This window comes from Mustela lutreola, chromosome 7, assembly GCF_030435805.1.
Source record: "Mustela lutreola isolate mMusLut2 chromosome 7, mMusLut2.pri, whole genome shotgun sequence".
NCBI lineage: Eukaryota > Metazoa > Chordata > Mammalia > Carnivora > Mustelidae > Mustela > Mustela lutreola.
In genome coordinates, this window is record NC_081296.1 from 3,560,063 (window position 1) to 3,584,056 (window position 23,994).

The window sequence follows — 23,994 nt, forward strand, 5'->3', positions numbered from 1 at the left end:
AGGACTCTGGCCCACTGCTGGGCAGTGTGCAACGTGAGAGCAAGGAGAAAAAACACACCGGTGATTGCTCTGAGGGCTGCCGTCTCCCCGGCTCTGACACGGGGGAGAATCTCACACGGGCTCTCGGCTCTAAAGTGCCACATTCTCTGAATCGTTGCTCACAGCTGCCTGTCCTGCAGCTGAGGCCCCCCTCACATGGGTCCACTTCCCGTGAAGACTGGTCAGCAATCCCCTGGGCTTCTGAAGTCCCCCCACCCGGCTGAAAGTCACAGATTACGCCTCTGGTGACTCTTGGGGTTGGGGCAGGGTGGCTCATCCGCTTCGCTGATGGCCGCTGTTCTCATCTGAAAGTGGCGAAATGTTGAGAAACTGCAACAGGAACCTCCGGCAGAAAAGGAAACCAAAAAAATACCAGGGATAATCTGTCCAAGAGGGAGGGACCCCTGTTCCCATCGGAACCCCTAACCTCCAGCAGTGATTCTCAAAGTGGGGTCCGGAGCCAGCAGCACTAGCATCACTTGGGACCTTGTTAGACCCCCATATTATGGGCCGCCCAAATCGGAAACCCTAGGGGCGCCTGGGTGGCTCAGTGGGTTAAGCCTCTGCCTTCGGCTCAGGTCATGATCTCAGGGTCCTGGGATCGAGCCCCACATCGGGCTCTCTGCTCCGTGGGGAGCCTGCTTTTCCCCCTCTCAGCGCCTGCCTCTCTGCCTGCTTGTGATTTCTGTCAAATACATAAATAAAATTTAAAAAAAGAAAAAAGAACAACCCTGGGAGTGGAGCCTCCCAAGCGGTTAAAGAAACCAACCACCTATTTTAAAGCAAAACGTCCTGAGCTCCTGAAGTCCAGGTGCGGAGCCGCGCCCGAGTCAGCACCCGCGTCCAGCCCCGGCCCTGCTACCGCCCAGCCGTGCGGCCCGGGCGAGGGGGACCCGGGCGAGTGACCGAAGGGCTCTCAGTCCTCTCAGAGGACGCCGGCGGCACCAGCTGCCCTGGGGTCAGCAGGGACAGGTATGGCCGGAGCCCGGGCCGGACTCAGCGGGGAGTCTGGTGGCGAAGGTCTTTGGCACTTGCTAAAGCGTCCCGGCCTTTGCCCCACTTCTCCGGACACGCTAAGTCCTCCGCGGTCCCGCGTGGGCTCCCGCGGCTGCAAAGACAGACCAGCGGACCCTGCCCGCCTGCCTAAGAGACCGGAGGGCCGGACAGGCCATGCCCGGGCAGTGGCCCAGGGCCGCGCGGGCCTCCGGCTCCCCGACCCTCCCGAGCGCCCGAGCGCCCGCCCCGCGCCGCGAGGCCGGGATGGGAGTACCCAGTGCAGGACTCGCCTCGCGGGCGCGCCCAGCCCGGGTGAAGGGGCGCCAGCCCCCCGCACCGCATCCCCGCGCCACGGAGTCTTCCGCGGCCCGGCGCCCGGCCTCGCGCGTCATCAGCCTCGGCCCGCGACCTCCAGGCCACATCTGGCCGGGAGGGGGGGCCCGGCCCCGCCCAGCCGCAGGTCCTGGCCCCGCCCCGCGAGTGGTCCGGGCCCCCGCCGGGCCGGAAGTCTCGGCCCCGCCCACCATTAACCTTGACCCCGCCCAGCCGGGGGTCCTGCCCCCCCGCCCTCAGCCGGAAGTCCCCCTCGCCTTGCCGGAAGCCTCGGCCCCACCTGGCCGGAAGTCCCGGCCACGCCCGGCCGGAAGTGTTGGCCACGCCCGGCCGGAGGCGGGAAGAGGCGGCCCCTGACGGGGTGGGCGCGGCGGCCGCAAGGCGGGGCGGAGTCGCCCGGCCCCCTCCACGCCGCTCGCGGTCGCGCTCCGGCTCCGGCTGGCCGCGGGGCTGCGGGGCCGCGGGGCTGCGGGGCTGCGGCGCCCGGGCGACGGCGCGGCGGCCGCCATGGGGAACAAGCAGACCATCTTCACGGAGGAGCAGCTGGACAACTACCAGGTGAGCCGGCGCCCGCCCTCCTCTGCTCTCCGCGCCGCGCGCGGGCTGCGGACCCTGCCCCTGCTTCAGCTCCAGGCGTGACCTTGGGCCGTGACCTCGAGCCTCAGTTTCCCCACCCTCGCGTTGCGAGCGCTTTCCGGTGGGGGATGCTCGCCGGCGCGCTCGCCCGCCTTCAGCCGCCTCGCTCTGGGCCCCGGGCCTGGACGCGACCCCTGCCCCAGCCACCTGCCCAGCGCCCACCTTGGCACGGAGCTGGCGGGTCATCGAACGCGGGCTGGAGGGAGGGTCCCCTATCCCAGGAAGCAGCCCAGGAGAGTGGGGTCCTGTCCTGTCGGGAGCGAGGCGCAGCTGCCCGCAAATGCAGTTCTGAGTTGGGGCCGCCTAGTTTACCCGTAGGGGCCCTTCCCGCCGGTCCAGCGTGGAGGTAGTTGCTGCAGGAAGGCGGGCCAGTACCAGTCCACATCTCGTGGTCCCCAGTTCCCCAGCAGCCACCCCCTAAGACCCTTCCAGGACCTCCTGCCCAGAGTCACGGAACTGTCCAGACCAGGTGTCCAGAGCCCTCGCACCGGTGGGTGCAGGACGCGGGCGCAGAATGGGGTTCAGGAGGAAGGCCCAGCCCTGACGCGGGGGCCCTGGCCACCCTCCCAGGCCCCTTCCCTGCTCTGCCCACTTCAGCCACCCCCGACTATCCACAGCGACCGTGACGCGCCAGCTCTTTCTCCCTCCCTTTGCCTGCGTTTTTCCTCCTCCAAGGCCCAAGGCGATGCCTCTTACCCCACTCCCCCCCGGGCAGGGGGCCCTGGTTGTGCTGTGGGAGCCATGAGGCCGCCTGCTGCCTTTCCCAGCAATTAGTTTGGTGGTGGGCTGGACGTGGGAGCCCTCCGATGTGGGCAGAGGTAAAACAAAGGCCCCGACTGTCAGTAGTGGTTGTCAGCTCCACGTGAGGCCCTGGGAAGGCGCAGGGAGCCGCAGTCACGGCCGGCTGCCGGGTACCAGGCACTGGAACGGGTCCCTCACAGCCGGGTGCTTTTCAGCCCCGTTTCACAGAAAAGTAAGCAGAGGCTGAGGCACCATTCAGGGCTCTAGCCCAAGGCTCTCTGCATTTGTTTGGGGGCAGGGACTGTGGGTGCTCTTGGTCTTGGAGGCTGGCCAGCCTCCCGAGAGAGGCCCTTAATGCCGGCAGCTCCTGGGGAGGGCCCTGGTGGGCGGCGGAACACCGCGGGGAAGAGGAGCTTTTGCTTCGCAGGATTCAGCGAGAGTGGCTCACTTGTGCAGGAGGCATTCCCGGGGCAGGGGGCCAGATGGTCACTGGCGATTAGTAGGGACACTGCTCAGTAGTGAAGAGTGGCCCGGTGTGGCTGGGAGCCTGGGTTTCCACGCAGACCAGCAGGTATTGGGTTACGCTTCTGAGCCAGGCCCAGGGCTGGGTTGTGATCCTCCCGCCACAGCCAGGCAGGCTGGGAGAAATGAGAGCCGAAGAGACCTGAGAGCCCCCAGCCCCCTCCCTCGGCTGTCCAGCCAGTCAGGGCCCCAGTTACAGCCACCTACCCGCCCCTCTTCAGCTGCAGAAACCTGAGAGCCCCAGCCCTCCCCCTCTGCAGGTGCCAGTGGTGCCCAAGTTCAGGTTTCTCTCAAAACTTCTCTGCCTTCCTGATCAATCAATCCATCCCCCAGGCCTCTCCCTCCCCAAAGCAGGGCTCCCTGCCTTCCCCTGAACCCACCGCTGCCGCTCCGTCCTGGCTCTCTGCTTGCACTCGGGCAGCCCATGATTTCAGCCCTGAGCAAGTCCTGTAACTCTCCTGGGAACCCGCCTCTGTCTCCGCCTAAGGATCCAAAGCAAGACAAGAATTGGAATGTGGCTACAAAACCTTTCCTTTGCCAACACCACTAGCCTACTCAGAACCCTGAGAAGCTTTTAAGGTTCCTGCCATATTCACCCCCTGGGGACTGCTTCCTGCCACGGGTTTCAGGCAGATAAGTCAGCAGCAGCAGAAGCAGACTGTCCGCTGATGTGTGGCTTCACGGCAGCTTTGCTGGTGCTCAGAGGCGGGCGAGGTTAGGGGAGGCAGGGTCAGTGCCTTCACGGACACCTTCTGCAGCCAGTGGGAGGTCTACGTGCAGAGGCCTGGTTCCTCGTCCCATCTGCACGTATTGAGCACCTGTGGTGCGCAGGGCATCAGCACACACAGTGGGAGCAGGATGCGGTCACGTGCAGTGGTCGTGGGTGGACCCTACAGCAGTAGGCCATGATCAGGAAGCACAGAGGACCGAGCTGCAGTCAGCCCTTCTGGGCTGCATGTACAGCTAAGAGCAAACCATCAACTTCACGGAACCTCAGTCTTCACATCTATAGAATGGGGAGGTAATGCCTCTCGCCCCGGCCCCCCATCGGCTAGTGGTGAGGACTGAACAGAATTGGATAATCGGAGCCCCACGGACCAGGCCCAGTCGAGGTGTGGCTCTCAGCCTGGGATGTGTATGCAGGCATCAGAGTAGCTTTGAAACTGATGCCTGGCTCTAGCCCTGGGGATTCTGCTTTAATGGATCTGTTCCTTGGGGCTGCTGGGGCTAGAGCTAGTGGTGGGGCCGGGGCCGGGGCTGCTGGGAGAGGGCACAGGAGGTTAAACAGCTCCCCAGCTGATTCTGCTCTAGAGCTGAGGCCCTCGAGTTTGCAGGCATCAGCACCACTGAAGCCGGAGGATCTAAAAATGCAGATTCCCCACCCCCCCCCCGCCTTGGGTTTATGACTCAGTAGGTCTGGAGTGGAGCCTGAGAGGCGGGTGCTGCCCATCCAGGCACCACACCTTGAGGACCTTTGAGGGGGACAGATGTAAGTGGTTTGATAAGGGACCAGGATCATATGAGAAACTTTTGCATCTTTGCCTGTAGGGCCCTGGGTCAGGACCCACGTACTCTTCAACCCAGGGCAGAGAGCAAGGAGAGGAAGACAGGATAGGCCAGGACGCAGAGACCAGAAGCCAGGGCCTCTCCCCGTCGGTGGTGATGCTGACACGCCCACCAGGCTGGTTGGGAGAGCCTTGGCCCTTCTCACTGGGCACCTTCAGGCCGCAAAGCCAGCCCTGGGGCTGAGGGGGCTCTGTACCTGGACGACTCAGCTGGGCAGCCTTTGGGACCTGCTCCTGAGATCTGGGGGCTTGAGGAAATCAGTCCACACAGTCACCGCCTGTGTCTGGGGCCTGCGGGACAGGGCATTCTCTCTCCATGCTTGTTGGGGTGGGGGGCAGACAGAGGAGCTGGGGGCCACAGCAAAGCCTAGCCCTCCAGGAGAAGCTCCTAGGTTCCTAGAAGGCCAGGGCAGCATGAGGGCTCTTAGTCCAACTCTTGGGTAGCAGCATGTGGCTCAGAAGGACCGACTGACTACGTGTGGCCTGGAAATGCCCACCCGCCCCCCTCCTCAGCTCTCTCAGAGGCGCCCAGTGGGCCTGTCCTCAGTGTGCAGTCCAGCTGCCCCGGCAGTCTCAGGTCCCGTCCAGGGCAGCAGCCGTGAGCCCCTCGTCGGCCCGCTCTGCACAACATACTGCCTCGGGGTCTCCGGGCTCTACAGAGCCTCAGAGGCCGCCTGCGCCCATGGGCAACAGCGAGCAAGGACAGACCACAGGGGTGAGCACAGGAGCCTCTGCTGCTGGGATCTTCACGCCGCTGTACTTCCCACCGTGGCCTGGCCTGGTAACCGACTGCATCACGGGGCAGGACATCCAGAGCAAGGCGGGGACAGCCGAGAGGAGTTTATGACCAGGAGACCTTAGGACCCGTGTGCTACCCCCACCCTGAGAAGCACCTGTCTGAGGGTCCCTGCCAGCCTCCACCCTTGATTCTGTCCGGGTACCACCAGGCCCTCCCTGCCTGCCTGCCTCCTCGCCGGTCCTGCCCCACACCCCGGCTTCCCTGTGTGACCCCAGCTCTTCTGGTGGCTTCAGAGGTCAGGGAGATGCTGGGGTTTCCCCAGCCTGTGGACCTCGGACTCCCCCTCTCTGCGCCAAGGCTAAGGAAGGCGAGCCGCTGCGGCTGAGGCCCTCGGGCCCTTGCTCCAGCTTGTCTCCCAGCCCCTCTCCGTGCTGTCCTGCCAGGCAGTCTGCACCCGGTGACCTCTCCGTCTGCCCATGAATGCTGCTCAACACCATGTACACAGTCCCCCTGGCCAGGACAGAAGCTTCGGGAAGCAGCGGCTCTTGGCCAGGGGCAGGGCGGGGTGGGCGGAGCGGTTTGAGTCTGCGAGATCCCGAGGGAGAAAAGATCCTGGGACTTGCAAGGGACTGTGTGTGTGTTTTCCCTTTGCAGGACTGCACCTTCTTCAATAAGAAGGACATCCTCAAGTAAGTGCGGCTTCCGTCCCTCCCCCGGCGCGGGGACCGGGCGGGGCTGGCCCTCACGTGGGCTGGCTGTGCTAGCTGGACCTGAGGAGGAGCGTCGTGAGCTCAGGCGGCGGTGAACTGGAGAGCTTGCCCCGCCTGCACCCAGGCCCCTGTGCCAGGAGCCGAGCTCTCCACCGCTCTGGTCCTGCACACCAGGCGCTATGGTGGGTGGTTCCAGGCTCTTTCACTTAATCCTCGCTGTGACCGTGTCAGAGGAGAACGCTTTTCTCGCCACTTTGCAGGTGGGGCTCAGCAGTCGGCCCGAGTCACAGAGCCAGGCACTCAAGACCCGGCCTTCTCCCGCAGGCCCCTTGCTCTGTCCCCGTGGCCTGGCATCTGTCAGGCCCTCTGGCCCTGGCATCTGAGGGCCCTCTGGCTCTGGCTCTGATGGCCTCCTGCTCTTGCGAGGTCCAGAAGTCAAGGCCATGGCCTGCATCCCCACACCACCCCTGAGCTGCCCACCCACGGCTCTTCCCTTTCTTTGGGCCTGTCACTCGTGGCCTTGCCACAGATCCAGGCTCTTCAAACCATGTTCTAATTCGTCTGTTTGGCAGCTACGGTTTGGGTTATTGTTTTAGTTGACTTACTGTTCCCGGCGTGCTAGCCCCAAATGTGGACCGCTGGCCAGTCCGCAACTTCCACAAGAATCCATCCCTCCCGGTGCTTTCCAGTGCCGTCTGTCAGGGACCGCCCTTCTGTAGATGGGCACCGTCTGCGTCCCCCGGGGGACCTGCTGTTCCTGCCAGCTGTCTCCACACCCGAGGGGCAGACAGCCACAAAGGCCTCTGCTCCAGGCCTGCGCCCACTCCTGCCTTCATCCTGCCCGGCGGACTTCTGAGTCTGGTCGGCGTGCTCTTGCACGACCCTGTTGCAGACTAGGGTTAAGGTTGTGGTCACTGTTTGGGAAAATGGTGACATCATTGTCACCGTTACGGGGCTCCAAGGAGGAAAAGAGCAGCACTTACCCCACCACCTGAATGTTTCCGATTTTTTTTTTTCTTCTTAAGATTTTACTTACTCATTTGATAGACAGAGATCACAAGTAGGCAGAGAGGCAGGCAGAGGGGTAGGGGGAAGCAGGCTCCCCGCTGAGCAGAGAGCCTGATGCGGGGCTCAATCCCAGGACCCTGAGATCATGACCTGAGCCGAAGGCAGAGGCTTAACCCACTGAGCCACCCAGGCGCCCTTGAACGTTTCCTACTTTTTACACACTTTGAGTTTATTTCATACTTTGTTGTTTTGGGGAGTCTTGGTGGGGTTTTTTTCCCCTAATTGTGAATTAGGTTTCTTATATCTAATTTTTGAATAGGCTGATGACGGAACATAGAGAACTATTTGGCGCTGGATGGCTGCTGAGCCATTTCTCCTTGGTAGTTTTTAAACTGACAATTGTTGGTCTGGCAGATAACCTGCTTCCTCCTTTCCAGTACTTCCATACTCCGCCTATGTCCCTGACTGGTCGCAGAGCCCAGTGCTCTCAGGCGGATGCTGTGTGACGACCATGACAGTGGGCGTCCCACACTCCCGGGGTCTCCGCTAAGTCACTGTTTAAGTATGGGGCTGGGCGCTGGTGTGAAGCAACCCTTTATTTCCGTGTTACTAAGCATAGGGAGCTTTATTATTGATAAAAATTGATACTTCATAAATACTTGTGTTAACAAACACTCTACAACCGGAAGCCGTTGGGCAGTGAGTTTGGTCGCAAGCGGCAGCCCCGTCCTCCTGTTCCCGTGCGCCCCCGTCGTGCGGGCACCGTCAGTGTGAACACGGCCTGCGGACGTCTGGGGATCTTCCCCGTGTCCTTACAACCATCCAGTCGTAAATGCAGCTGCCAAGTTAATAAAAATGGTTTCTAACCTATTGCTGTGACGTGGGGTCCCAGATTTTCGGACACCTGTGTATTCCTGGCAGGCCTCCTCCATGGTCCGAGTGCATGAAGCTTCCAACTCCGTTGGACTTGGCGTGGGCGCATCTTGTAAGAGTCGAGCACCTGTGTGTGCGCCGTCGGCCCGTCCTTGATGCCGCCCACTGGGGTCAGAGGACAGGGTGCTTGCTAACTTTCTGAGATGAGCAGGGAGGCTCTTACCTGTTTGCCCTGCACGCTGAAGCACGCCCCACAGGGCAGGGGTCCGTCGTGCCGAAGCCTCCAGGAGCTCAGCGGGCCCTGCCTTGGGACGGGGTAGCAGGGATGCACTTCCTTGTTCCGAGTTTCTCCCACAGTGATTCAGCCTTCCCAATTCTCTTCAAGTTTTCCTAAAAAGAAAAAAATGGCCATGTCACTTTGTCCTAGAGTCAGGGTGGAGGTTGGCCTCCCCCCACAAGGGGACACGCCACCCTGCCAGCCCTGCGCCCGTCTCCCCAGTTCCTCCTGGTGGGGTGCGGCTGAGGTCCTGCTGGCTTCTGTAGTGCTAGCCTCCTTGAGCCCCACGTGTGAGGACAGTAGGACAGTCCCCATTTTCTGATAGGGAAGTTGACTCACCCCAGGGTCAGACCACCAGCCAGCGAGGTGCGGGCTCTAGCCACCACCTCACTTGACCCCATGTGACCTTGGAAGGGTCAGGTGATGCCCAGGAGCATGCAGCATTACGCCCCAGCATGTCCAGGGTCAAGGGCAGGGGGACGGGGGCATAATGTGACAGTTGGAAGTTGAACACAGGGTTGAGTACTCCACCCCAGCTGCCTGAATTGGGGTATGGAAGTCCTGGCTCCGTGTTTGGGGACAGTAATTCCGAAAGCACGAGCAAAGAAAGCCCTTGAGTGCGCCAGGTCGGGAGTCCAGCTTGGTCCGGTTACCCCACTGTCTGCTCACGTGCCCCCAGCCAGGGGACGGGCCTCAGCTTGTTTCCCTCCAGCGCTGTGTCTCAGCCCCAGAGCTTCATTGTGATTTCGGGATGTTTACGGGAACCTGTGGCCGGCAGGGCAGGCTTGTGGCACTTTGCTCTGCCTGTGCCCTGCTCGGACTCTGAGCCAGGTGCCGCTGGGCTGGGAGGAGCCCAATGGTTGGAACCTGGAGAGCCTTGGGTTCGAGTCTGGGCCCCACCACTCACTGGCTGGTGTGCTGGGTGGGCACTTAACCCTCGAAGCCTCAGTTTCCTCCCCGGAAACTATGGAGAGGGTGACACCTGCGTCTTGGGGTGGTGTGGGAGTGACCTTGAGTTGTCCACACGGGGCACTGACCCGGAGCAGGGCACAGAGTGAGCACTTGCTAGACAGAGCTGTCGTCACCTGGGGGAGCCAGATGCACACTTCCACGCTCTGCTGGAGAGGACTGGGTGGTTGCCGACAGGCCTGCCACAGGGTCTACCACTTGCAAGCAGACCTGGCTTTGGGGGCGCAGGGCAGGTGTGGCCAGGAGCTCTGGGGCCACTTTGATGCCACTCCCAACAGTCCTGAGCCTCACCTTGGGCAAGGAACCTGCCTCAGTCCCTGCTCAGTGCCCCACACTTGTCCCCCATAAGTTGTTCTTGTCTGGGCTTGGGAGTTGGGTGTTATTGTCTGCAATGTTAGGGGCGTAGACACAGAAACACAGGGCAGAAGAGGCCCGAAGAGCCAAGAAAGGGCCTCCACTTGAGTGCTAGACCGTCCAGGGAGGTGCGAGGAGGTCCCACACGGCCCAGGGTCCATAGGGGCTTCCTGTGGATGTGGGAGTAGGTGAGGGTGGGGGAGGCTGGCAGCTGTTCCAGAGACCAGGCCTCGCAGCCCGACTTGAGGCAGGGGCCAACAGCCCAGGTCTTAGCAGCTTTGGGGCCGCAGAACGGTAAAGAACTCCTGGTCTTTGTTCCCGCCATGGACCCTTAGAGTTGTAGTTGGGGGGTCCTAGACAGATGGCTTCTAGCCTCCTCAGGCCTCGGTTTGCTGAGCTGTGAGCTGGGCCTGCAGTGTATCTGCATGGCCAAGGGGACGTGCCTAGCACATAGAAGACCCTTATGGGAGCCCAAAGGGGAACACAAAGGTCTGGTTGTGGACCCCGCAAGTGGGGCCTGGCCTGCGGGGGATGGTGCAAGGGTCCAGGACATGATCTGGTTATTGGCCTCCCTCACAGGTCCCAGCCCTGTGGGCAGAGCAAGGGCCGGGGTGGGGGAGTGTGCCATGCACAAGACTGGGGTACGGGGTGGGCCGCACCGGCTGCTGGGGTCTCCAGGGTGTACCCCTCCAGCTCCTCCCCTCTGCCTCCCTTGCAGGCTCCATGCACGGTTCTACGAGCTGGCCCCCAACCTCGTCCCCATGGACTACAGGAAGAGCCCCGTGGTCCACGTGCCCATGAGCCTCATCATCCAGATGCCGGAGCTCCGGGTACGCGCGAGGCTGCTGCCGCCGGGAGGGGCTGGGACGCAGGCCGCTCACGCCCCCAGACCCCAGCTGAGGCTGCCCTGCCCTCCAGGGCTTGCCTGCTCCATGCCTGCCTGCTCCCCTATACCCTGAATGCACGGGCTGGCGTGCGGGGGCGGCGCGGGGGCTGCGCTCACTCCCCTGCCCCTTGTGCAACAGCCAGGCAGCTCTTCAAGGCAGAGTGTGTCTGCTCTCTTCTTTTGTAGGATTTTATTTATTTTTTTTGAGAGGGAGTGAGCGAGCAGGAAGAGAGGGACAAGTGGACGCTGAGCACAGAGCCTGGCACGGGGCTCCATCTCGTGGCCCTGAGATCGTGACCAGGCCCAGTCTAAGTGTCCCACGCTTAACTGACAGAGCCCCCCAGGCACCCGCTTGTGTCTGCCTTTGTCGACGGCTCTTCTGTCTCCGCCTTGTCTGGCTTTGGCCTCTCGCCTCCGGCCACCCCCCATCACCCTTCTCAGACCTGCCGATCTTGTCAGAAGGCCGCTTGGGGTCAGCAGGTCTGGGTGGAGGGGGCAAGATTCCGTTGACCCGCGGACGCTGCTGGACCTCAGACCACATGTATGTTTGATGGGAAAGTTTCATTTCATGAGTTCCAGTCCCCGCCAGGGGTAAGGGAGACTGGTGTTCGGGGCACATATGCATCCCTCTGTGAGATGTTGCCAGGAGCCCCTGGCCAAGCCTTGAATGTGTGACTCAGGGTCAGGGCACCATGTAGCGTCCTTTCTGGTCTCTGTTCCAGTTGTGACCTCTATCCTGAGGGACAGTGAAGCCCAGGCTTGGCCCTGGCATGTGCCTGCCAGCCTAGAGAAGGGCCTGAGCGCCGGCCTAGAGGTCACTGCAGGGGCGTGGGGCACTCTGGCCACTACGCAGGTGGTTTCTGAGTCTCCTTGGCCCGGCACAGAGTGGGGGCGGCCAAGCCCACTTGGGGTGGGGACTCCAGGAAGAGGGAGCCCCGGAGACCTGGGACCAGAGGACGGAGTAGGGGTGTGGCTCCTGGAGTGGCAGGCCCCCGAGCAGGCTGACAGTGGCCTGGGTTCTGACTAGCCCCCCCCCCCCCCGATTCTTGCCATTTGTCCGCTTCTTTCTCCGAGCCTTGGGGGCCCCACTTCTGCCTCCCATGACCTTGGCCTGACCTGGCCTAGCCCAGGGCTGTCTGAGACAAGAGGGTGTCTGGTGAGCACAGCTTGGCCTCACCAGCTCCATGCTCGTCTGAGAAACGTGACCGGAGGAGCCCGGGCGCCTGGCCGCGCACCGCCCCCCAACCCCCATCAGGCTTTATTCATCCCCTCACACACCAGCCGAGCTGTGCCGGCGGCCGTGGGGGCTCACTTGTCCGAGGCCACACAGGCCTAGTGGTCTCTCTGGAGTCCGCCCAGTACCCTGTGCCCACGCGACCGCTGTGGCTGTTTCCTGCAGGAGAACCCCTTCAAGGAAAGGATCGTGGAGGCTTTTTCTGAGGACGGCGAGGGGAACCTCACCTTCAACGACTTTGTGGACATGTTCTCTGTGCTGTGCGAGTCGGCTCCACGGGAGCTCAAGGCTAACTATGCCTTTAAGATCTACGGTGGGGGCCTGGGGGGTGCCTGGGGGGGTCCTGGGGGCGGGGGTTGTGTTTGGGGATGCGGGGTCCTGGGGGCTGTCTATGGACAGGCGTGCCCAACGGACGGAGCAGCAAGGAGGTGCCAGGCCTCCAGGAGCAGAGACCCAAGCAGTGTGAGCCCAGGGAGGTTGCAGGTCAGGCTACAAGGAGCCAGCCAAGGAGCTTGGACCAGGCACCTGGGGCTCTGGGGCCACTGCAGGCTTTGGGTGGTGGACATGTACGCTAGAGGCCAGGGGCTGGAGAGGGCACCTGGGCCAGGCAGTGGGGCTCCCGGGCTGTGGTCACACCAGGCCCCAGAGGAGAGAACTTGGCACAGCTGGCCTGTACCCCCATGGGGACACCCAGTTCCAGGGCGGGGCTGGGCCTGAGCTACAAGAGAACTTGTGTGTCCCAGCACCTTTGACCAGCCTGTGGCTCCGGGCCTCTCGGACTTTTTCCTTTTGTAGCCACTGTGCTGCTCTCCAAGGCCTGGTCTCGGTGCACGCAGCACCCCTGTGTGTATGTCAAAGCACGGCAGCCGCAGGGGCCCACCCTCCTCGCACCACGCCCCACTGCACCCGCCACCCTCTAGCCTCGGACCCCTGGCAGCACGCGTGGGGCATGCTGTTGTCTGCCCGTGAGGGTCGTGGGGGGCAGGTGGGGACAGATTCAGGGGTATCCAGACTCTGCTGCCCCAGCTGTGGGACAGAGTGGAAAGGCCAACTGGGACACGGGCTTTGGTGTTGGGGAGAGTCGCGTCAGCGGTCACCCCCTTCCTGGGCCTCAGCTCCTTCCCATCAAAGGGGCACAGGAATCCAGCCGGCCGGGCAGCCAGCACGTCTCTGCAGAGCTTTCTGGGTGCCCCTTCGGGAGCTGAGGGAAATCCTACCCATGTCTGCCCACCAGTCCTGAGATGGGCCGTGCGGGTACCTGTTTAGGGGCTGGGCTCAGGGTCTAGCCCTGACCGGGGGTGTCCCTTTGGGTCACGTGCCCTCTGCAAGACCCTGTTTCTTCACATGTGCATGACCTGGACCCACCAATCCGCTGCATGGGTGGTGCCAGGAGGCAGAGCCCCTGCCATTCCTGCGGGCCGCCACACTCATCCCTGCCGTTCGTGTCAGGGTGCGGCCAGCGGCGGGGTCCCTGTAACCTAGAAAGCCCCCCAGAGGTGGTGCTTGATCTGAAACCTGAGGACAAATGGGAATTTGCTGGACAGACCAGTGGGAGGGGCGGAGATGTGGGAGCTGAGCTAGACGCGGCGTGCAGGGTGTCGGGGTCACTGCTGCAAGCCAGGTGGCTGTACTTGGAGCAATGGTAGTGCCGTCTGCCAAGTAGACTGGAGCCATGCATCCCGCTCTGCACGGCGACCAGCCTGGGCCTCCTTTGAGGGCTCCCGAGTCTCCTGACCACCGCCACGCCTGGCAAGGGGCCGCAGGAGGCCACATGGTGCTTTTGGGAGAACGTGGCCATGGTGGATGAGCACTTAGCGGCAAACACACCTGTCCTGATTCCCCCTCCACGCAGCACTCTGCCCTTGGCTCGGTGGCTTGGCCTCCTGGGCCTCAATTTCCTCTGCTCCAGCGGGAGCACAGGGCCCACCGTCCCAAGCCTCAGACTCAGACTTGGAAGGGTCTCAGGCCAGAGTTTGGACCGAGGACCATCACAGGGTCTTACGGGGTCATGAGTGTCGACTCCTCAGATGTGCTATTTGGCCTGGGCCTGAGCACCCCTGCCCCCGCCCGCAGACTTCAACACGGACAACTTCATCTGTAAGGAGGACCTGGAGCGCACGCTGGCGCGGCTCACCAAGTCAGAGCTGGACGAGGACGAGGTAGTGCTCGTGTGTGACAAGGTCATCGAGGAGGCCGACCTGGACGGCGACGGCAAGCTGGGCTTCGCGGACTTTGAGGACATGATTGCCAAGGCTCCCGACTTCCTCAGGTGAGGCCTGGCGGCTGGGGCTGGGGTTTCCGCCGACTGCTGGGCTCCCGCTCACCCGCCCTCCCCGGAGGTCAGCTGTGTCCTTTGCATCCTCCTATGGGACCGTGCCCTGGGCCGGGGGCCAGTGGGATTTCTGCTGAGGGGCCCTAACTCTCTTTCTAGCACCTTTCACATCCGGATCTGAGAACACTGGTGAGGGCGCGGGGGCCCTGAAGCTGACCCTCTGGCTGTCCTGTCTACACGAGTGTGACCTCCGAGCTGCCCGGAATAGAGGCTGTGGCCTCTGGGGTTAGACCCACCAACATTTCCTCGGACCTTTCAGCAAAAAATTCCTTAACCAGGGAAGGGGGGTGTGGGGAGCAGGGCCCTGCCATAGGCCATCTGTCTGGGCCCCCAAGCCCTCCAGACCCCCGTCCTCTCCCCGTCAGAAGTGGCCCCACTAGGAGGGGACAGCAAGACCTCACAGGGCAAGGGCTCCAGATGTGTCCCAAGTCCTGGGCGGGTGTCCCGGTCACCCAGGGCAAAGTGAAACGGGAAAGGTTTCATGAGCTATGCAAAACTCACAGCTGGGCTGCCCCCCTGGCCCCCCCCAATGTGAAACTGTGTGGACAGTGGGTCAAGGGCTCTGTCCCTGTCCCTGGCTGTGAGGCCTGGGCATCCCATGTTCTGCACCACCCCCCCAAGATGTGGAATTCTCACTGGTGCGTGCTATCCACACATTTGTGAATTCCCGGTAGTAAAGCACTTTGACGTCCCTGTGCTCTCTCTGCTGACGTTAAGACGGGCTCAGTGGTCCCTTTCTCCTGCTCCTTAAAATCCCACGTTGAGTGGGTCACCTTGGCCCAGCGTTGCCTGCCTGCTTTGGACACTCACGTTTATTTCAGTGCTTGTATTTTTGAGAGGGAAACACATTGCCTCAAACCCCCAGGTGAGCCCCACAGGAGACATTAGGTGAGAACCGTGTCCATTTCCCCTGTGACAGTAGAGCTCGTGGTGAGACTTTACGGAACGCTAACCATGAGTCCGACACGGGGCTGCTTGCCGCAGGCTCCCGGGAGGCAGGGGCTCCCTCGGGCTCGCTCTTCATGGGGAGAGGCGGCTAAGGGGACATTCCCCCACAGGTGTGAGGTGGGCCAAGGCACTGAGGGACATGGGTAGGCAGGGTGGGGGCCACAGTGCTCCTTCTGGGGACGGTCAGTTTGTTTTCTGCCTCTGGGGACTGTGGGCGGGGAGCAGAAGACAAGCTACTCACCCTTACACAGGTGGGGATGTGGGGGACAGGGGAAGTGGGACACAGCAGGAAGGACCCTGGGGGACGGGGATCCAGGAGTGCCTGTATCCAGAGCTGCTGTGTGGGCCTCCTGGCGTGAGAGCCGCCCCTCACGGCCAGGACAGGTGGGAGCCAGAGGGCAGGGAAGGGTGACCTTGTCGAACGGATGGGCAGTCCACACCCGACTGGCTCCAGAAACGCTCAGGACCATGTCTCAGGTGGACCCTGGCAGGCAGGCTTGGGGTGTGTGCTGAGGGGCTAACCAGAACCTCAGGCAGCTTACTCCCCCTCTGCAGACCTTGGTTTCTCCGGCTACAGCACAGAGGGGTTGGTGAAGGCCTGGCGGGACCGTGTGGCAAGGCTACAATAAGGCAGGGGGCAGAGAGGGCCAAGGGAGCTGCTGCTGGGAGCCCAGCGCCTTCGGGCCAGAATTCTTGCTTCAGAGGCTTCTGAACCCCGCTGCTGGGAGGGCCCCCAGCACGGGAGCTGGCTTGGGTCTCAGCTCAGAACGGCCACCCCAGCCCAGGGCCCACCTGGGCTCAGTAAGTGGTCAGGGAGCCCAGGCCTCAGTTCATCTTGGAGATGGGGTGCTGTGGTGCCTGTGGTCAGCCCCACACCTCTCCGGCCCTGACACCCCCCACTCCTCTCGGGGGAGAGTGAGGGGCCGGGGAAGCCCACCGGTGAGCTGCTAGAAGGAAGCTCGGCGCTCAGGACTTGTGCTTCTTGTCGGTGAAGAGGAGCCTCCAGAGCTTGTCGGGCTGCAGAGAGGGAGGAGACACTGGGGCCTGGAGGCCCTGGGCGGAGAGAGGCGCAGCACCCGTCGGTCGCTGGGGCCCAAGCCCAAGAAAGGCCTGCTGGGAGGATTGCTGGTTGTTCATGAGCCTCATGGTGCCAGAAATGGCACAGCCAGCCCCACACCCCGCCCTGTTCTGGGTGAAGGATGTGTGTCTTCTGAGAAGGCTAGGGGAGGAGGGGGTCTCCACAAGGTGGGACCAGAGAGGATGTGGGCTTTGCAGTGATGGGAGATGGGGGGTGGGAACTGCCATGGGATGTGGCTTCAGGGTTCCTCGAGGGCCTGCCTGCCAGCAGGGCCTGTGGTCCCAGCAGAGTCAGGACCTCTGTGGTGCCCCGCACTGCACTGGGTGCACACCCCGCCCCGGGATGTGTGGGAAGGCCTTTCAGCAAGGACATCAGGTTTCGCTGCCCAGACCTTGAGGGTCTTCGTGAGTTGAGGTCCGAAGCCATCCCCACGAGGAGTGGACCCTCCCTGCCCACTGGCTTGGGGTGCAGGGAGAGCGTGCTGGGCCGAGGGTGCCTGCGCCCCGTGGGAGCCCCTGCCCTCCACTTCCCCCGCCGGTCCTCAGAGCAGAAACCCTCCATTTGACAGCTCTGCCCGGCTGTCTCTGGGCTGCGTCCTGAGCAGGGGAGTACGTCTAGCCTTGCCCTCGGGCAGACAGTTGTATAGAGTAAGAGAGGGAGGTCCTGGGTCGGGTTGCTGAAGGAAAACGAGCAGTGGTCGCAGTGTTTGGGACATAGTCTCAGGAAGGCCTGCCAGGGAAGCTGCCTCCCCGGAGCCACGTGGCTGGGGGCGGCTGGGCCACAATGAGGGTCTGGCACAAGTGGCTTGGAGGGCGCCAGGACTGTTGGTCTGCAGAGAAAGCCCTCAGAAGGGCCTAGAAGACCACACCTTACATTCAAGCTGAGCCACAGCCCTTCCCACCACCTCCAAGCATATGTTACTTCTAGAAAATCCTGGGCCCCTCGGAGCAGTAGCAGTGACCCGACCTGCTCGTACATGAAGGCCACTGATCCTTCTCACCAGCAGGGGCTGGCAGCCGCCCCACCCCCCTGTGGAGCCCACCTTGTGTGTCCGTCCAGTCTCCTTGCTCCTGGCTGCTGGGATTTGTTCATAGGTGTTCCCGGGTTCAGGGAGCTCTGGGGCCCCTGAGAGTCTCTTGTAGCCATGGTCTGTGGATCCTGGTGGCCTGCTAGTTGGAGGACTGGTCCCGGGACATGGGGGCCTGGGTGAGCCCCCCCAGCGCACTGGGACCTCCGCATAGGCACTGTCTTCTTGGTCTGGCTCATCCCCGGGCTCTGACAGGGGACCTTCTGTCTGCAGGAGCTGATAAGTGTCTGCAGAAGTGCCCTGGGAGCCGGGCTGAGCCCTGTGGCTCAGCTTTGGAGATGCCTGGCTCCAGGGGGTGGCGGAGGATCCCAGGGCCTCAGAAGCGGGGGGCAGAAGGTGGCCCCGGGCTGTGGGAGGCCCTGTGGGACCCTGCTCAGGACTCACCCCAGAGAAGGCAGGCCCCAGGCCATCAGGCCTGTTCTGACCTCCAGCGGAGAGTCTCTTGAGGGACTCCTTGCCTGGGGAGCTGGGCTGGCTGCCCCCTGGAGCTGGCCTGGATCTGCCGGACGCCTCTGGGCCCAGGCCTAGCTGTGCCTGGTTCAGCTTCCTCGGGTCTGAGTAGATACTGTTGTTGGGGCTTCCAAAGGACTCGTCCAGAAGGGAGGCACTCCTCTCAGGGAGGGGAGGCACCTTCCCGGGGACCTGGGGACAGAAGCAGAACCCCTGGAGCGCTCTCCCATCGCTAAGATGCCCTCAGGTGAACGGGAGCTCTCGGCCAGCCGCAGCCCCTGTCCTGGCTCAGTTTACCTCACTGTCCTGTCCCTGTCAGCCCCCACACTCCGAGTCGAGTCTTTCCTTGGCATTGGAAGCCAGCAGGCACCACCCAAGTTCATCCTGCCCTGTCCTCCCTCCCAAGTGCTCCATTGGCCTCTCAGAGCCCCTGAGCCCCTCCACTCACTGCTTCCCCCCCTTCAGAATAGACTGTCACCCCCAAGGCTGTCATTTGTGTGTTTATTCCCTAAATGCCGGCTGGGCACCAACTCTGGGCCAGACATGGTTCCGGGTGCCAAGGACTTGATGGGCAGCAAGGCCTACTCTGAAGTCTGCTTTCTACCCTGGGAGATGGACAGCAGACCAGTCTGTTACATGGTTTCATGTGCCTGACACATAGGATAGCATGTCACAAGATGGTAAGCTGTCAGGTCGTGATTTGTCCCATGAATGGGATAGACAGAATGACAGGTGGGAAGGGGTCTTTCCTGTCGTCTTGGCCCTTCTGGAGAGATGACATGCAAGCAGAGAAAGGAGGGCAAGCAGCTATCTGGGAGGGAGAGTAATGCAGCAAAGGTAAAGCAAGTGCAAAGGCCCTGGGGTGGGAGTAAGATTGGCGTGTTCTGGGAAGGTGCCAGAGAGGTCGGAGAAGAGGGTGCAGAGGGGAGGTAGCAGGACCCCTAGTGAGGCCTCCCGTGGACCCTGGGAAAGGCTTCATCTTGTTTCCAAACGTTAGGAGAGGCCTGGGGTCCCTGCATGCTGTGGTCTGCTGCATAGGAGGAAAACCTCTCTGAGCCCCTCCCAGGGGTGCTGTGGGGGAGAATGTCCTCATAGACCCCACCTCCCACCTCGTTCCCCTATAGTTTAGAGGAATTTCAGGCCATTTCCTGCCCATTTTCTCATTCAAGCCTCAGAAGAACTGTAGAAATGGTAAACTGAGGCAGCCCCAGCAGGCCAGAGGCGGCCCAGGGGTGGGTGAGCCCACACCTCTGAGCCTGGAGCTCAAGCCCCAAAGGCCTAGGCCAGACCTGTGGGCCTGGTGCATGCCGGACCCACTGGGCTCCCGATGCTGCTTACCGCCACGCCCCCCTCCTCCGAGAAGCTGCAGGAACTTGCATCCCGGCTCTTCTTGGTTTGGAGGAAGGAGACCTGTGGCTTGGGGCAGGGGCAGGGGCTGGCAGCCTCGTCCAGGACCGCTGCTGGCGAAACTGTGACGGCTGGGTTATCTGGGCCCAGATGGGTGTGGTGGAGGCCCAGGGTGATAGCATCATATAGATCATTGTCCTCCAGCTGGGCAGTGGGGGCACAGCGGAAGCGTGGTCACGCACTCCCTGCTGACCTCCCACGGCCTGCCACGGAGGGACCCACACAGGCTCTGCAGGGCCCTGACTTCAGGGAAGGTGCTTCCTCAGCCCACCCTCCTCAAACGGGACCAGGACTCTGCGCTGAGTGCCTGGGGGCACCCCACCCCACCCCTGCACACCCCGGGTAGGGGTGCCTACCCGCGGGCAGGCAGCAGACAGGGTCTCCCCAAAGGGCTCCAGCTGCACCTCCTGGTAATGGCGTACGAGGTCGGCCAGGGTGCCGTGGCTGTGCGTGTCCCCCGACACCAGGTAGCGCCGGTCCCGCAGCTGGTTGATGACGAAGTGCCGACAGCGGTCGCTGCCCCTGTTAAGGCAAGCAGGTGTGGCCAAGGGCGGTCCAGCCTCGGCGCCAGCACCCGCCGGCCGCACAGCCCTCCGTGTGTCCCTCTGTAGCGGGACCTGGCGTCCCGGAGCCCAGCCTCGCGGGTGGCCATGCGGGGTCGGGAGCCGGGGAGTGGCTTCCAAACACGGGCCTCAGGTGGCAGGGAAGCCCCCAGGTCCGCCCGGTGGGGCGAGGGCGGCTCCCAGCGGGGCGCCACAGTGCCCGGCTAGGCGATGTTTTTAGAGAATCAAAGTCCATGATGAACAGAACACCAAAATCTTCGACCAAAGCGTGGTCCGGCCCTGCACTTCCTCGGCGCGCCCCAAACCCCTGGACTCCCGGCCCCGCCCCCAGGCGCGGGTCCATGGCCGCCCTCCCGGGGACACGTCCTCCCGGCGGGACCGACCGCTGCTGCAGTGAGGCGCCCGCGTCCGCAGTGCGCTGGTTCCCGCACCGGAGCGCTCCCGCCCGCAGGCCCCTGTCCCGCCCCGCGCGGCTGTGCTGCGTCCCCTCCTGAAGTCCCGGGGCCTCGATCTCCCGCCCGGCTCCTTGCCCCAACTCTCCGTCTTAGAGCGACCGGGTCCGCGCCCAGCGAGCGCCCCGCCCGGATGCCGCGAGGTCCCCTGCGGGCAAACACGCGCGTCCGCCCCCGTCTCCGCGCGTCCGCTCGTTGGCAGACTCGGCTCTGCTAGGAGCGCAGCCGCCGCGGGCATCCTCGTGCCGGCTCTGGGCGCGCAGGGGCGGCTCCCGAGCCGACTGCAGCGCGGGTAGTGGGGGCTGCGGGGGCGCCGCTGTGCCGCTCCGCGGCTCGGGGCCGGTGTTCTCCGAAGCCCCTGCGAGCCGTGCGGGAGCCGAGCGGCGGAGCGCACCCTCGCCAGACCCTCCCGGCTCCTCCTCCCGCCGTGCGCTCACTTGCGCTGCGTTTGTACTTCCCGGGAGAGGGACGCCGCCGGTCGCCAGGCCCGTTGCCCTCCGGACAGCCCCGTCTGCGAAGCGCCGTCCCAGCCTTTCCCCGCTGTGTACCGCGTCGTCTCTGTCCGTGGTTGTCCGCAGCTCCTCGCGTGTTCTGCCCTCGCTAGACACGCGCACTACGATTCGTAACTTCTCCCGAGACTTTGGTTTGTCCTTTTATTCACTTGGCATCTTCTGAAGAGCCATCTTCTGAAGTTTTCATTTTAAAGAAACCCCCGTGTCCACCCTCTCGCTCATGGTTAGTAGGTCTGGTCTTAAGGAATCTTTGTCTTTCTCGAAGTCTTGAAAATTTTTCCTGTTTTCTTTTAGAAATGTCCTGCTTTGTTTTTCTCACTCAGGGCTGTGATCCTGCTAGAATTTGTTGACTTCTGTGTATGGCGTGAGGTGGGGGGTCATTGTTTTCCATCTGGATATCTGACTGCTCCCGAGCTTCTTGCTGGAAAGACCTGCCTTTCCCCCACAGAACTACTGGGAAGCAGGTGACCACAGGGTGCCCACGGGTCCATCTACCCATCATGGACCTCTGAGCAATTGTATAAATTGGCATCCCACTCAAGTCGTGTTCAGGAAAAGGAGCCCTGATGCTGAAAAGACATTTGGAAGCTGCCGAGCTCACGTATTTCAAAGGGCTTAGGTAAGTACCTGGCACACAGAATAACAATTCCCATTTGGGTAGAACTGAAGTTTGTTTGGTCAATAGGACATTCAGCCCCTGTGCCAAGCATGTTTCAATGTGTAAACCTGTCCTACCCATTCAGCGATCCTGCTACGTCTGTACCACAGGGTTTCCTCCCTACAGATGGAGAGACGGAGGTGCAGGATACCCTCGCGCAAGGTCAGGATTGGGGCAGTCTAAGCAGGAGCTAACTTTGAATCTGATCTGAGGCCTTTGAGGTGCATGGGAGCCCCGGCCTCGCTTCCTGATGGGGAGGAGGCTTCTTCCTTCCTCCAGCTCTGCCTTCCTGGACCCAAACTCCTCTCCACCCCGGGCCTGATGTCACCACCTCCCTCGGTTTTGTGCTGGTCGTCCCGCCCTCTGTTTTGTGTCGTAGCCTCATCCTTTCAAGGGGTCCCGCGGGCCTCACCCGTTCAGGCTCTGTCCTTAGGTCCTCCATCCACAGCAGGACCCTGACCAAACAGCCCTGCCCTCCTGCACAAGCCCTCCTCCCCAGGAACCCGCTGCCCCCAACTCCTTGTGGCTCCCCCAATGCCCCCTGCCCACTTCCTCCGAAGGCTGCTGCCTCCCATCCCGCGGCCAGTGCTGCTCAGTACAGAGGGAGGCAAAGGGGCTGGGGGAGCCAGTGCCCAGGGAAAGCCAGGCAGTGCAGGCTGTGGGGGCAAGGCGGGCTCAGGGGCCTCGCTGACAGCTCCCTCTCCTACCTGTAGGACAAGATGTAGCCAGTAGCCCGGTCGCTGAGGCGGATGAGGAAGGAGCCGAGAGCTTTGTCCCCAAGCAGCTGCTCCGTCTGCCTGGGCAGAGATGTGTAATTAAGAGGGGCCCGTGCCCGTGTGGCAGCAGCAATGAGCGGACTCAGCCTGCCCCAGAGTCCCTGCTGGCCGCCCCCTTGGGTACAGATCTCCAGCTCTCCACAGGGGACTCTCAGACCTGCAGCTGCTACTGTGGTCTGTGTATGCTTAAGCATCCAGCAAACTCCAGACTCGGGGTTGGGCTGGGCCTGAGAGCTGAGGCCCCCACGCACCACCCTCCCCTGCAGCCTCACCGGCAGGTACAACAGCCACTGACCCTGGCTGCCCACTCTCCACCTGAATGTCTCTGTAGTAAGAATGAATCTCTATCACCAGAGATTTTTAGGTCTGGGGGGCTCCTTGCCTCAGGACCACTGTACGGTTGTGCAGGCTGTGCACAACACATGTTTCTACCAGGATAAGGTGCTGTTTTGCCCAGAGCTTGATTGCAAGGGCGATTCCTAGACTCTCATCTCCCTCCATGTCCCTTCCAGCCCGAGGCAGCCATGGCCATTTCTGAATGGCACCAAGTATTCTGGAGAGGTGATGGAAAGTTCCAGTTCTCTTCTGGTTTGGCAGTACCTGGACCACCTGCTCGCTCAGCGCTTACCAAGTGCCGGCTCCACGCAGGGCCCGCGCCAGAGTTTGCAAGCCCAGCACTAAATGAAAGTGCCAAGCCCCTCACTCGAACATCGAGCCTCTCAAGACGGTTAGGGTTAGGGTTAGAGCCGCACACCAAGCGTGGCCAGCCCTGGTTGATGGCTGGTGCTGAGCCAGGAGCTCCAGGGGGAACCTGCCGCTCCTCTGTCTCGTGCTCAGGCTGCTGGCAGGAGCCGCACAACCCGAACGCTGGCCCCATGTCGCCTCCACAGTGGGGCAGCGCACGTCCAGGCTGGCCCAGGTCGGTGCCCACTCAAGACAGTGCTCACCCTCCCTGACGAGTGTCCGGCTTGCATGACAGAAGAGATGACAGCCCTCCAGTCCTTGGTTCTCCAGGACAGGTCCCAACGCACCCTGCCCCTGCCCCGTCCCTCTGCTAGACCACCCTCAGAGTGGCCCAGCACTCGCCTGCCATGCCCACGTGGTGCCCCTCAGTCTGCTCCCTGCCTGGCCCAGGGGGTCCGCAGAGATCCGTCTTGTCCCAGGGGGGCCCCAGGCAGCTCTCTCACGGTGGGGGACGGGGCAGCCTTACTTGCGGGTGATGAATCCGTGAAACCAGGGGGGCAGGGCTCCATCCTGCAGGATGAAGGGTGCCTGTGTCTCCGTGAACCATGTCAGAGCCAGTTCCTGCAGCTTGGCGAGGGCCTGGCTGTCCCCCACCTCCCGGGGCCCCCTCTGCAGGCACGGCTGCTTCGGGCTGCCCTCCATTCTGGCCAGCTAAGTGGAAGCAGTGGGCAGACCACCCACAGGCCTCTATATCTGTGGGCGCCCCGCTCATTTGCCTGAGTCCTTGCCCGCCCCAACGCCCAGCCACCCCCACACACAGGAGCCCTATTGTCACTGCTCCTTCCTGACTCCGGGGCGGACACCTTGTGTGGCTGGAGACACTGGGGGGAGCGTCCTATGAGCAGCGAGGTTGGGGGGTCTGGATCGCAGGAGAAACCTCAGACTTCTTGACCCCTCCCCCCAACCCCCAGCCTCTGCCTCTGCCGAAGCCAGGCCCTGGCTAAGGTCCTCAGCCCAGCAGCTCTTAGTAAAGCGGGGGCTTAAATTCCCTCAGTCCTCGTGGATGCCGCTCGTACTTGGGTGAAGTTCTGCGCTGATGACTCTCTCTCCTCTCAAGATGCATCGAGTGCCTGCCCTGCGCCGCGTGCCCCGGGCCCTGGGAATC

The 23,994-nt window shown here is 62.5% G+C and overlaps 2 protein-coding genes and 1 long non-coding RNA gene across 8 annotated transcripts; 2 read left to right on the forward strand and 1 right to left on the reverse strand.

Moving 5' to 3' along the window:
* Nucleotides 1-1,826: 1,826 nt before the first annotated feature.
* CIB2 (calcium and integrin binding family member 2) lies at nt 1,827-14,905 on the forward strand. Of its 2 annotated transcripts, XM_059179783.1 has the most exons (6): nt 1,838-1,926; nt 6,226-6,260; nt 10,481-10,592; nt 12,048-12,195; nt 13,956-14,151; nt 14,314-14,905. In XM_059179783.1, the coding sequence occupies exons 1-6, from the start codon at nt 1,876-1,878 to the stop codon at nt 14,333-14,335; spliced, it is 564 nt and encodes a 187-aa protein (XP_059035766.1). In that variant the 5' UTR covers nt 1,838-1,875; the 3' UTR covers nt 14,336-14,905. The 2 variants fall into 2 exon arrangements, with proteins under 2 accessions (XP_059035767.1, XP_059035766.1); XM_059179784.1 differs by lacking the exon at nt 6,226-6,260 and having other exon boundaries at nt 1,827-1,926.
* A 734-nt stretch (nt 14,906-15,639) lies between these two features.
* SH2D7 (SH2 domain containing 7) lies at nt 15,640-23,531 on the reverse strand. 5 transcript variants are annotated; one of them, XM_059179781.1, is made up of 6 exons: nt 23,356-23,531; nt 22,077-22,166; nt 19,541-19,706; nt 19,116-19,328; nt 17,283-17,969; nt 15,640-16,272 (listed from the first exon to the last, which is right to left on the reverse strand). In XM_059179781.1, exons 1-6 carry the CDS (start codon nt 23,529-23,531, stop codon nt 16,129-16,131), a joined length of 1,476 nt encoding a protein of 491 aa, XP_059035764.1. In that variant the 3' UTR covers nt 15,640-16,128. The 5 variants fall into 5 exon arrangements, with proteins under 5 accessions (XP_059035764.1, XP_059035763.1, XP_059035762.1 ...); XM_059179780.1 differs by having other exon boundaries at nt 15,640-16,275; XM_059179779.1 differs by having other exon boundaries at nt 16,139-17,969; nt 19,589-19,706.
* Nucleotides 21,184-23,882, forward strand: LOC131835479 (uncharacterized). The gene is made up of 2 exons (XR_009355181.1): nt 21,184-21,330; nt 22,083-23,882. It is a non-coding gene; the product is annotated as an uncharacterized LOC131835479 (long non-coding RNA).
* Nucleotides 23,883-23,994: the final 112 nt, after the last annotated feature.